This window comes from Trachurus trachurus (assembly GCF_905171665.1).
Source record: "Trachurus trachurus genome assembly, chromosome: 14".
NCBI lineage: Eukaryota > Metazoa > Chordata > Actinopteri > Carangiformes > Carangidae > Trachurus > Trachurus trachurus.
This window is the reverse complement of record NC_139903.1, coordinates 32,081,705-32,095,668: the sequence shown is the minus strand read 5'-3', so window position 1 is coordinate 32,095,668 and position 13,964 is coordinate 32,081,705. Positions and strand designations below refer to the sequence as shown.

The following is a 13,964-nucleotide window of genomic DNA, read 5'->3' as shown; positions in this document are numbered from 1 at the left end:
ATTGAAAAAAAAAGTGAGTGATGGACTTCATAATGAGTTTAAGTGGACAAAAGTTTCAGCAGTATTGGGGATACATTTTGGTGAAAGTTTCAACACTGTAGCATACTGTTGATTTTGTAGGTATTTTTGAAGTTTTAAAATTTAAACGCTTATTGTGCCCCCACTCTGAAGAGTCATGGACAGTTAAGAGATCCTCATCTCACCTCTGAGCTTTGGTCTGGCTCTCATGTTCCCCCCTCAGATTGGTTTTATCCCCTGTCCCTCATCAAACTCCACAACGCTCTGGTGGACAAGTTGTGACCTGCACATTCACCACGATATGAGATCATCATGTAAGATTACATTCTTGAAATCACTCCGCCCAGCAGCTGTGTTTGGAGTTTAGTTCCAGACATGATAGAATTAAGATACGTTTGTGTGTTTTTTCTTTTCTGTGCATCACTGTATATTTTACCTAATACAGTATTTACCTGATGCAGAATTCAAAATTAGATTCAGCTTAATGTAATTGAAACATAATGAACAGTTTTTCCATTAAGAAGCTCATAGAAAGTCTTTTGACAGGTTGTATATTGGTGTGGTTCGGCAACATTAATAAGAGGGTGGAACTGCTGTTTGCAAACACAATCATTCGACCTACTGTGCTCTGAACGCTCATCCATACCACTGTCTGCAATGGTGACACATGGTGACACACACACACACACACACACACACACACACACACACACACACACACACACACACACACACACACACACACACACACACAAACACACACACAAATTGAGGAGGATCAATGTTTCCTGTCAAACTCAGTCAGAGAAGATGAGCTGAAGCTCAGATGTTCATCACATCATCACGTCCTGTCATCAGATGCATCAACTGTGTTTTTACTGCAGCTTTCATCTGATTTGATTCTGACATGTTCAATATTTTCTCTCTTCCCAGACTTGTTAGTTGTCGACTCTCAGAGAGTCACTGTGAAGTTGTTGCCTCAGCTCTGAAGTCCAACTCCTCCCACCTGACAGAACTGGACCTGAGCTACAACATCCTGAGTGATTCATCAGTGGAGGTTCTGTGTGCTGGACTGGAGAGTCCAAACTGTAGACTGGAGACTCTGAGGTGAGTTCACTGACTGGACCTGTTGGACTTTTGTCTGTGTTCAGTTCAAATGTGTGAAGTTCAGTTTGAAGCAGCGACTGATTGTGACTCCATGTTACTGCAGCTGGTAGAAGGTGAAGGGTCAGAGGTCAGTGTAATGATGATGATGATGAAGCTTCTTCAGCTCTCAACAGATGATGAGACACTGAACGCTTTCAACAAGGAGCTTTGTCCTCAACTCACTGTTTTTATTCTTTATTCAGATTGGAGCGCTGCAGGTTGTCAGAGACCAGCTGTTCTTCTCTGGTCTCAGCTCTGAAGTCCAACCCCTCCCACCTGAGAGAACTGGATCTGAGCTGGAACAACCTGCAGGATTCAGGAGTGAAGGATCTAAGTGGTTTTCTGGAGAGTCCAGACTGTAGACTGGAGACTCTGAGGTCAGTTCACTGACTGTAACTGTTGTAGATCTTAGATCTTTGATCCACAGCTGAACCTGATTGATCTTCACTCACAACTTGAATCATTGACTTTGATGTCATGAATGAAGGACGTTTGAAATAGTTGTTGTCTCATGTTTCCACTCACAGATTGATGAGCTGCAGTTTGTCAGACATCAGCTGTTCTTCTCTGGTCTCAGCTCTGAAGTCCAACCCCTCCCACCTGAGACTCCTGAACCTGAGCAGAAACTACCTGAGCTACAACAACAAGCTGAGCTCTTCAGCTCTGCAGCAGCTTCGTGATCTTGTCAAGAGTCCAGACTTTCGACTGGAGGCTCTGTATTGAGTCTGATCTGTAGCTGTTTCCACAGCTGATGAGACTGTGGGAGTGAAATAAAGTGTAAAGTGCAGCAGGTGAACCTGTCAGGATGTGACATCACATATGACATCATCTATGACATCACAGACTCAGAAAACGCTGCAGCAGCTTCAATGTGTCAGTCATCAGTGATCCAGTCACAGGTAAAGGTGTTGAGTCAAACCTGTCACTCAAGTACAGGAAGTACTTTTACTCCAGTAACTCCAAACTAAGTACTTTTACTGTGATACTGTAATAATAGAGACTTTTACTCTGCTCCTATATTATAGTATTCACCGTGATACCTTGTAAGAAGTACTTTTACTCTGATGCTGTATTGACAAAAACTGTACTGTAAATACATTGTTCTTACTGTGTTACTGTAAATACAGGGAGTACTTTTACTTTGGTACTGTAAATAAAGGATAGCTTATGAAGTACAATTACTCTGATTCTGAATTCACTGTGATACCTTGTAAGAAGTACTTTTACTCTGATAACGTATCTACAGTAAGTATTTTTATTGTGTTACTGTAAATACATTTCGTTTTTTACTGTGTTACTGTAAGTACAGGAAGTGCTTTTACTTTCCTACTGTAACTAAATAAAGTATTTCTACTGCAGTGTATCATATCATATCATCATCATTTTTTTTCAGGGTTCCTAATCAAATATGGAATTAGATTTGATAAATTTCCAGGTCTGGAAAAGTATGGAAAATAGAAACTATTGTATGGAAAAAATATTTATGTTTCCAAAAATGTTACCACTGCTCTTTTTTCTAAAACATGAAATTTAGAATATGTAAAAAAGAAAAGGATCGATCTTGTTTTTCAATGTGTTTGACAGCAGCTTAAATGTTAAGTATGCTAATCGAAGGAAGAAAATGAAATTCATCAATCACAGTTTGTGGTTATTGATCATGTTTGGAGTGTAGCTACTTAAAGGGATAGTTCACCCAAAATTCAAATTTTGTTGTTGTTGGTTGAAGTAGTAGTATACACTTTGTTAGTTCTTATGAAGATAGACTTACAAAGTGCTTCAAAACAATTTGCTTCACAACAAAACAAACACTTAAGATTAAATTGAGCAGCAAAGAATGAAAGGACAAAACACAGAAACAAACAAAGAAGAGATAGAATGGAATGGAGGGACATGGAGAGTTTTATAGGAAAGTAAAATCTGAAAATCAACCTTCAAACTAAAGGAAATCACAAGTATGTGCTTAGTTTTTGTTACACAGGTTCCAGAAAAACTGGAGCTGCAGACAGTACAGGCTGTCGGCCACTAGATGGAGCACAGGAGAGCTGAGGCCGATCAGTGTGAGAGGAGTTTTTCATCCAGAGGAACCACAGTAACACACAAACTGAGTTCATAAAGAAATAAATAAATGAAATAAATTAACCTGCTGTATGTTCAAAGATGTTAATGTCACATTGACAAAGTCTTGCAAATAAAAATTATAAAAAGAGCTAAACATTTTTATTGAACTTCGGTTCATGATGTTATTCTGTTTCCCCTCAGTCTGAGCTGCAGTGTGTGTCGTCGTCCTGCAGGGGGAGACAGAGCTCTGTAACTAATGTCATGGTGTGTTCAATGACCACAGAGACAGGTCTTTAAAGGGATAGTTCACCCAAAATTCAAATTGCTCACTCATCTACTCACCCTCATGTCGACTAAGGGCTGGGAGAAGTTTCAGGACATTACATACGAGCAGCATGGAGGTATTTGGATGTTTTTTGGTGTGTCCTTTTGTTATGAAGAAAAGTGGTATCATTTGCAACCGTTATATGGACATGCACTGCTACGCCGAGACCCCCTGTAACTCAGAGAAGCCACGGAGGACTCTGAAACTTCTCCCAGCCCTTAGTCCACATGAGGGTGAGTGAGTGCAATTTGAATTTTGGGTGAACTATCCCTTTAAAGACCTGTCTCTGTGGTCAGTGAACACACCATGACATTAGTTACAGAGCTCTGTCTCCCCCTGCAGGACGACGACACACTGCATCTCAGACTGAGGGGAAACTCTGACTTTAACAGAAAAACATCATAAACTGAAGTTCAATAAAAAATGTTTAGCTCTTTTTAGCCTATAATTTTTATTTTGCAAGACTTTGTCAATGTGACCTTAACATTTTTGAACATACAGTAGGTTTATTTATTTCTTCATGAACTCAGTTTGTGTTACTGTGGTTCCTCTGGATGAAAAACTCCTCTCACACTGATCGGCCTCAGCTCTCCTGTGCTCCATCTAGTGGCCGACAGCCTGTACTATCTGCAGCTCCAGTTTTTCTGGAACCTGTGTAACGAAAACTAAACACATACTTGTGGTTCCCTTTAGTCTGAAGGTTGATTTTCAGATATTACTTTCCTATAAAACTCTCCATGTCCCTCCATTACATTATATCTCTTTTTGGAGTCTCTGTGTTTCATCATTTTATTCTTTGCTGCTCAATTTCATTTTAATTGTTTGTTTTGTTGTGTCGCAAATTGTTTTGAATTGAAGTACTTTGTTAGTCTTTCTTCGTAAGAACTAACAAAGTTTGTACTACTACTTCTATCAACAACAGCAAAAATGTTGGTAATAATAACAACAATCATCTTTATTCTCCACAAAAGTAGAAATCATCCTTTGGCTTCACAGTCTGGTTAAAGCACACAACAACATTGAATACAACAAAACATTAGTAACACTAACAGATAAAGTTGTTGTGTTTGGTATAAAAGACTTTGTGCTACAGATCTGCAGATTTAATCACAGCAAACAGAAGTCGACTTGAAAGATGAATTATGCTTCACAACAACAAATCAAAGTTAATTAAAAGTTCATCTTTGATTTGTTGGCGATTGTCCTGTTTTTTCTTCCCTCCAGGACAAACATGAGACGGAGGAAAGACATTGACGTTGCTGCTTCAGATAAACTGGAACCAAATGTCACTTTTCTGGCTCGAATCCACGTTTCTCTGGTTTGACAGACGAAAACATCCAGAGGCGACATTTTACTGTAACCACATGTTCGTCCACATCAAACCTCCTCAGCACGGCCTGTATACGTTCAACTCAGTCAGTAAAACAGACCTATGTTAATAATTCTGGGTTCATTCAGTAACTGATTTAAAGCCAATCACAACATTTACCTTGGTTCATCCTGAGGGAAACATGAATGATCAAAGGATTGATCAGGATCAGAATCTGTAAACACCTTCAATCTGAACCAAACATGTAAATCTAATGGTGGCATTAAAAAAAACAGGATTCAACCTCCGTGGATCATGAACTGAAGATACAGACTGATACATGTAGCCTATGTCATGGAGACATGCTAAACACTTTAAATTGCTGTGATTTCATATATTTCTGTTAATTTGCATCTGATGGTTGAAGGGCGCCCTCTCCTGGAGGTTGTTGTTAAAGCCATTGGCAGCGTAACAGATAATTGAAAAAGTCAGCATCTTTCTTTGAGATTATCATGCTTTAATCTGACATCTCCTTCACTTCTGGTTGGTCTGTGTGGAAACAAACAGGAAAACCTGGAGACGTTGTCAGCTCACCTGAGAAAGCAGAAACTAAGCGCAGTGTGGAAATACTGTATAGTGTAGTAAGTTCCGTAAGAACATGAATGTGCACTGTGGTTCATAAAAATGTTGATAAGAACAGGTCAAACTGACTGTTCAGTTGCTGACATATATGTTTGTGTCTATGTACCTACAAGTGTAAGTATAAGCTATTTGTCACAAACAAAAGAAAAAGAAAGCAAAATACTTGTATCTAAATAGCATTTATTCTTCTGATGTCGCATCGTTTGCTGTGCATTCTGTGTGATTAAGGGATTGTTTCCATATTGTTACAGGGTCTGATGAGGAGACGGAGCTCCTCATAAAGCTCAGAATGAGAAATGAAGCTCTCTTTACTGGCAAAAGAAATGCCTCAAAGCTGGCCTGGGAGTGAGTTTGTTTGTAACCAACTGTGGCATTGAATGTATTTCTGTTACTTATTACTTACCATTGCTTCTTTGTTGTGGTGCTTATTTTATTTGTGGGAGACTAAAGGTTTTAATGTACCGTATTTTCCGGACTGTAAGTCGCGGTTTTTTCCTCGTTTGGCTGACCATGCAACCTATAGAAGCGACGTATATCAAAAATATAGCCTACGCTATGACCACAAGAGGGAAGCGAGGCTTTTATTTCTGAATCCCTCCTCATTCAGTAGCTCATCTTCATCATCCTCACGTGCTGTTCTTGCTGCGCTGTCGGCCCGTCTTCGGTCTCTGCCCCGGTCCCGACTGGGCTCCGGACACGGAGCAGAGACCAAAGACGGGCCGACAGCGCAGCAAGAACAGCACGTGAGGGCTGTCCCTCTCTGAAGCAGAGGAGAGGTCAGCTTCACTCCCGTCAGTCTTCACAGAGTCCACAGAGAGTTTCTGATCATATCCTCATCAGTTTGCTCCAGGCGACGGAGTTTTTTTTTCTTTTCTTTTTTGACCCGGCCTGTAGTAGGCTATTAGGTGTTGGCCTTTCGTGTACACAAGGCCTCGGCCGTTATATGAGACCCGGCTATTAATTAAATGTTTGAAAAATAAATGCGACTTATAAACTGGTGCGACTTACATATGTTTTTTTCCTCCACGTATTTTTTGACAGATGCGACTCATACTCAGGTGCAACATATAGTCCGGAAAATACGTTTGGTGAGCATAACATAATTGTTTTATTGTGTAAATAGGACAATTGTACAGAAGATGGGTCTGCAGGGGAGGGTGACAGGAGCACAGGCGGCTAAAAAGTGGGAAAACCTGAAAAAGAAATACAAGGTAATTAGTATACAGTAGCTATACAATTGGTGAAACAAATTCACTCATAAAAAAACTTACTTCTGTTTTCTCCCCTATAGGACCTGAAAGCCCCCCCTACAGGGACAGGAACCGATCAGGGGGAGGAAAAGGCAGACAGCTGGCAGTGGTTTCCCCTGATGCATGAGGCAATTAGGGCGCGGCCATCGGTAACGCCACCCGTCCTTATTGCCTCATGCACAGGATAAACACCAACAACGAGCAGCACTGCCACTGCCAGCTGTCTGCCAGGACCTCCAGAGAGACCCACACCACCACCATCATCATCATCATCATCATCATCATCATCATCATCATCAGCATCATCATCAGCAGAATCATCATCATCAGAACCACCACCACCACCACAACAACCACATTCATCTCCACCTAAAAAAAGAGCCCGGAGAGGGCGGTGCGTGGCGCAGTGGGTAGAGCGGCCGTCCCATGTAGAGGCTACAGTCCTCGCCGCAGGCGTCCCCGGTTCGAATCCCGCGTCGGGCAGACCTTTCCTGCGTGTCATTCCCCCTCTCTCTGCCTCCCCATTTCCTGTCTATCTCTACTGTCATCACTATCAAATAAAAGCAAAAAAAAAAGCCGAAAAAAAAAAAAAGAGCCCGGAGGGAGCGCCTCGTTGACATTATCCTGAAGGAGGGAGAGAGGGATGAGGACCGCTTTCAGCGTTTAGAGGCACAGACAGACAGGCTTCTCAACATTTTTGAGAAGATGGTGGACAAAATGTAGGCAAATTTAATTTAGTAACTCATTATTTAGGCCCTGATTAATGCCTTGTGAGTTTAAGTTCAGTAATTCAATCACAACACCCTCATTTGTTTTCTTTTATTTTGACATTAACATACATTTCATAAACATAAATCTTCTTTTTTTTTTACACAAAACTTTGAAAAATAAAATACACCACACATGTGGAAAAGAAACATGAAAAAATAAATCTCAATAGCATAATTGTGTGGTGTCTCATTTGCCTTACATTCCCTACAGGTAATCATGGTCCAGTAGCTGTTGGAGGTGCGGAGATGCGGCCTGCCAGCCTTTCTCTAAGTGCTGCTCCACCGACCTCAACAGCAAGAGGGGCAAGAGGGATATTGTCCGCCCAAGCTTCCTGGACTGGCTCCTCAATATCCCCGACACCCAGGCATATGTTATGCAGTACAGCACAACAGGTGATGACAGATGGCACAAACGTTGTGTCAACTTCCAGGGCCTTAAAAAAGATGCTGCGCCATCGAGTCTTCATCATACCAAAAGACCTTTCAATAACTGAACGGGCCCTGGAGTGACAGCTGTTGTAGCGCTCCTGGACCCTGGACTGCAGTGGCTCTCTGAATGGTGTCATTAGGCAAATTGGCTGCTCAACGGAAATCCCTCTTTGGATCCTCCTGGGGATCCAAATATACTGCCATCAATGGTAGTGCTGTGTTGATGACGGCATAAGGAACAGAGGGTGTCTGGAAAAAATTAAATCAAAACTGTATCACAAAAGAATGCACAAAAAACTATGCTTTCTTCTCATTTATTATTATAGACAATTGTTTCATTTCATTTCATTTCATTCTGATTTATTCCATTCATGGGATACATTCTCACATGGTTGCACATATTTACATAATGTACACATTGTCACCATAAATAAAAAGCATGATGAAGAAAACTTATAGTACCTGTCCCTCTCTGTTGCTATAATTACATTGGCTTACTATCAACACCAATATTGTACTCTGTTTCAAAATATTAAGAATGATGAAACATAGCAGTGACAGGAAAACAAACAAAATAGCAGTAGACACCACTCGTCTATCTATCTTTTCTTTTTTCCCCTTCTTTTTCTCTTTGTCCTTCTTCTTTTTTGTAGATGCTTTTCTTTTCTTTTTTAAACAACTGAGACATACTTGTACAACTTTTCAATTCCTTGCTTTGTGTATGCCATACTTTTACACCTGCAACAGAAATACACATTTGTTTTATTAAACAAACACTAAGGAACTTTTCAACCTTCATAAAATATTTTCATAACTTTTGTGATGATACATCGACTTACAACAAGTTGAATGACACCTCTGTCGTGGTCTGAGGGGGTCTGTATCTCTTTCTCTGGCACTAAGCAGCTTTGAGGAGCATGGTAGGAACCCTGCTCTCACTTAAGTTTCACTTTCACTTTTGCGAGTCACAACAAGGAGGGAACAGGCAAAACGGCACTTTAGCAATGGATTATGTTTGTGTTTTCACTTTGAAATGATCCACTGGAAACAGAAACTTAGTTTTGATGTCTTCTCTTAATTTTAATGCAGGATATTTACAGGGCTTCACGCTAGTGTTCATGGGAAATGGAGTCTTCCTTCAGGCAAAACACTACCGCTTTGGTCCACAGGCGCCGCCAAACTCAACCAAAACTGAAAGTTCTTTAGTACTGCTTTAACCTTGCAAATTAATGTTTAAAATCAAGCTTCAGTCTGTTGCCCCCTGGCTCCAATTTAAACAAGTTTTGTAAATGTTCTGGTAGTGATCTGTTCTTTGCTTTAAACATTGTGCCCTGTAACGTCTATCCTACATGACTTTAAGTGTTGTGTTTGTAACCACAATCTTTAACAATTAAGACCATAAAGACAATGAGGAGGAGGAGGAGGAGGAGGAGGAGGAGGATGGTGGTGGTAACAGGCCTAATAAGTATCAGGAAGAAACAATCTAAAACTAAAATTAATGTCAACTAAACTTAAAGTAGGTTAAATGTATTTAAACAACAAAACTGTCTATAAATTATAAGGTAAAGAAAAATAAATAATGAATTGCCTGAATAAAATTTGATACAAAACTAATAATTCTGATAATTACCAGTATTGCCATCAAGCGCAGAATGCGTCTTCGTCTCAATGAAATGAGTCTCCGTGTATTTTGGTTAATTTGGAATAGGCAGTATAGCGCTACTCCAACAACATGTGGTTGATCCATGATTGTCTGGGCTGTTAGTGAACGAGGGCAGGTGTGTTCCATTTACCTCTTTCACTCCTCCTCCGCCCACTTTCCCTCCGCCCTCCAAGTGGCCTCCGTGTGACGTCATAGCAAGGGCTGAGGGCAAGTGAGCGAGGGCGACTCAAACTGTTTTTGGAACGCAGCCCAGGTCAACTGGATCAAAAGAGGAAGGAAGAAGAAGTAAGGACAAAGGGAAGGAAAGAAGCAAGGGAAAAAGGATTGTGGAAAGAAGGAAGGGAGAAAGGAAGCAATGAAGGAAGGATGGAGGAAGTGAACAGAGACCCAGAAGGACAACAGGAGGGTTAAGTAAGTATTAAGTACGTTTTTTATAATAATAAAAAAGTAATGCAATAGTTACTATTCCTGGTACTTAGTTACTTTAATAATGTAGTAATTCAGTTACTGACTCAGTTCCTTTTTTGGGAAAGTAACTAGTACCTATAACTAATTATTGTTTTAAAGTAACGTGCCCAACACTGCCAACCACTGTAGTAAAAATACCAACAGCTGTTTATCCAACCGTAACTGAGTGATGAAGAATAAACTTAATTTGAAAAACAAAAATCAGACCTACAAGACACAGATAATCTCAAATTACAGTATAATTGTCCTTTGCTGTACTTCCTGTTTCACATCTGTCAGGGTTTGTGTGTTGCTACATTCCTGTCCAGATGTGCGTCAGGCCGAGCATCGTCACCACCAACAGGAGTGGGCGGGTCCTGTTGGGACTCCGGTTCCTCCGGGTGACGACGGCCTCCTGCAGGACGTTGAGCGTCATGACCGACCTGCACGGCTCCTCGCTGTAGCACATGCAGTCGAAGCTGCGGTCGAACCGGTTGATGTCGTCCTGCGAGAGGCCGCCGCTCACCGTCAGCGGGTCCGGTAACGCCGCGGGTCCAGGTGGAGGAAGATGTCGTCGTGCCACAACAGACAACTTGGCTTCATTACTACTGACAAAAGTCAAATGCTTCTTGTAAATGAAGTTTTATTTTTTAAGGTTTAGTTTCTGAATACAGGCTGTGTGCATTTCTCTGTGGACTGAGGCTTTGATACTTTCACGGTATTAATATAGAACCTAGAGCTGCTTTATAATCACACTACACATGGACATCTACCTTTATACTGTATGGAGCTTTAACACAAACATCTACATTTATACTGTATGGAGCTTTAATACAAACATCTACCTTTATACTGTATGGAGCTTTAACACAAACATCTACATTTATACTGTATGGAGCTTTAACACAAACATCTACATTTATACTGTATGGAGCTTTAACACAAACATCTACATTTATACTGTATGGAGCTTTAATACAAACATCTACCTTTATACTGTATGGAGCTTTAACACAAACATCTACCTTTATACTGTATGGAGCTTTAACACAAACATCTACATTTATACTGTATGGAGCTTTAATACAAACATCTACCTTTATACTGTATGGAGCTTTAACACAAACATCTACCTTTATACTGTATGGAGCTTTAATACAAACATCTACCTTTATACTGAATGGAGCTTTAATACAAACATCTACCTTTATACTGTATGGAGCTTTAATACAAACATCTATTTATACTGTATGGAGCTTTAATACAAACATCTACCTTTATACTGTATGGAGCTTTAATACAAACATCTACCTTTATACTGTATGGAGCTTTAATACAAACATCTATTTATACTGTATGGAGCTTTAATACAAACATCTACCTTTATACTGTATGGAGCTTTAATACAAACATCTACCTTTATACTGTATGGAGCTTTAATACAAACATCTACCTTTATACTGTATGGAGCTTTAATACAAACATCTACCTTTATACTGTATGGAGCTTTAATACAAACATCTACCTTTATACTGTATGGAGCTTTAATACAAACATCTATTTATACTGTATGGAGCTTTAATACAAACATCTACCTTTACTGTATGGAGCTTTAACACAAACATCTACCTTTAGGGGCTGTGTCCACCAGACGCGTTTTCAGCTCTGACAGCGCTCTCAGCGCTGCTTTCCCAGCGCTTAGCGCTCTCTCTCTCCCTCGTCAGAATGCCGCTGTTGCTAGGTTACAAAACGAGTCCTCTGACACTTCCGTGTTCCTCCCTTGTTTAATGTAAACACTACAACGAGTGTCAGAAATACACAACAGCATTAGCGGCAGCTTTTGACATGGACCCTGAGGTCGTCCTACCTTCAATACAAGTGTGGGTCATGATATAAACCGAGCCACGTCTCCGGTTGTGTTGCTGTCGGTAACGTATGTCCCGCCCCTTCTTGATTCTGATTGGTCAGTGCGGGGAAAAGTGACATTGACGAGCGCGGCGCTGTTCTAAAAGTTGAACAGATTTCAACTCGAAGCGCTCTGAGCGCCGCGACAAAAAGAAGCAAGCGCCGAGGGTGTTTTACCGCCGAGGGCGCTGAGCGCTGTGAGCGCCGAGCTCAATAGGGTTTGAATGTAAAATAGACGCCCAGAGCGCTGAAAACGCGTCTGGTGGACACGGCCCCTTATACTGTATCTACCTGTATGTGGAGCTTTATAAAACAGGAAGTGACTGTCTCACCTGCTGTCACCTGAGTTTGGCCTCAGATTCTCTGTTACATTCTTGGACCTGCACCCACTTGTTGTTAATGGTTTTGCAGGTTGTGGTTTTACACTCGCACAGCTTTGTGTTGTGGTTTCTGAAACTTTTGTCTGATATGAAAGAAAAGCTAATTAACGACCTGTCTCTGTGTTGCTCTAACGTCCCTCGTCATGAAATCCTTTGAGCGCATCATAAAAGCTGAGATTTTAAGCGCAACGCAAAGCAGGCTTGATCCTCTGCAGTTTGCGTATAGAGCAGGCAGGAGTGTGGAGGATGCCGTTAACACTCTTCTCAGCCTGGTCTTGGGTCATCTTGAAGGAGCACAAAATTTTGCACGTCTCCTTTTTATTGACTTTTCCTCTGCTTTTAATTGCATACAGCCACACATTTTAGCTGACCACCTGACCAACTCATATAACCTGGACCGGGGCCTAGTATCTTGGATTGTTGACTTTTTAACCGACAGACCTCAGAGGGTGAAAGTAAATGGCTTTTTATCTGATGTACTTTTATCTTCCACTGGCTCCCCTCAAGGCTGTGTCCTTTCACCACTTTTATTTATTTTATACACAAATGACTGTCGTAGTCAACATCCTGATAAGCACATTCTTAAATTTGCCGATGATTCTGTGATTGTGTCTCTTTTAAATAACCAAGATTGTACCCACGGCCCAGTGGTTAATGATTTTAGCGCATGGTGTGAGAGTTCATTTTTAAAAATTAATGTTCTAAAAACTAAGGAACTCATTGTTGATTTTAGGAAAAAACCTCCGCCATATCCCCCTGTTTTTATTCATGGTCAGGCAGTTGACACTGTTCAACAGTATAAGTACCTGGGCACTATCATTGACAGCAACCTCTCATTTGAGGCGAACACTGATGCCATTTGCACAAAGGCCCACCAACGTATGTATTTTTATCGAAAGCTGAGAAGTTTTAAGGTAGACACCACTTTTATGAAGATATTTTATTCTTGTTTTATCGAGTCTATTTTAACCTTCTCTTTTATCTGTTGGTTTGGGTCCCTCACTGCTAAAGATAAAAATAGGCTCAGTAGCATAGTGAGGATGTGTGGCAGGATTGCAGGGACAAGCTTGGAGGAGCTCTCTGTTTTGTACAGAGCCAGGGCGACTAGGAAAGCTAAGATGATCCTGTCCGACCCTGTTCACCCGCTGGCCTCCCATTATAGGCTCCTGCCGTCTGGCCGCCGGTACAGGGTACCCAGGCTAAGGACGAATAGATTCAAGAATACTTTTGTGCCTACTACTATTGGTTTTATAAATCAGTCACTGTGAGCCTGCCCTCCCCTTCCCCCCCGAGGCACTGGTGCCCGGAGTCTTACTGTTTGTGACTGAAATGCACTTGTTTTGTTTTTGTTTTGTATTTGACTTGTTTGTGTTTTGGTGTTGCTCTGCCTGCCGTACAACAAATTGCCCCCTAGGAGGATAATAAAGTTTTCTGAACTGAACTGAACTGTTTTAAATGACGTGTGTGTGAAAAACCGAGTGAATACGAGTATGGACGACTGCAGTCGATGTCTGACGGGTGCAGAGAGAAGAGGAGAAACTTACGCTCCCAGTGCGACCAGCCAAGCGCCCGAGAAGCCACGCGCAGCTTCTGCGTGCAGTGCGACCAAGGGGTTACAGAGC

General features: G+C 41.2%; 1 protein-coding gene across 1 annotated transcript in view; it reads left to right on the top strand.

Moving 5' to 3' along the window:
• Positions 1–13,964, top strand: part of LOC310996604 (protein NLRC3-like) — a gene marked incomplete at its 5' end in the record, with an annotated part of 229,073 nt that overhangs the window by 199,033 nt on the left and 16,076 nt on the right. The window contains one exon of the mRNA XM_083986026.1: positions 1,368–1,541. Within this exon, the coding sequence (XP_083842152.1) occupies positions 1,368–1,541 (174 nt within the window). The remainder of the gene's footprint in view (positions 1–1,367; positions 1,542–13,964) is intronic.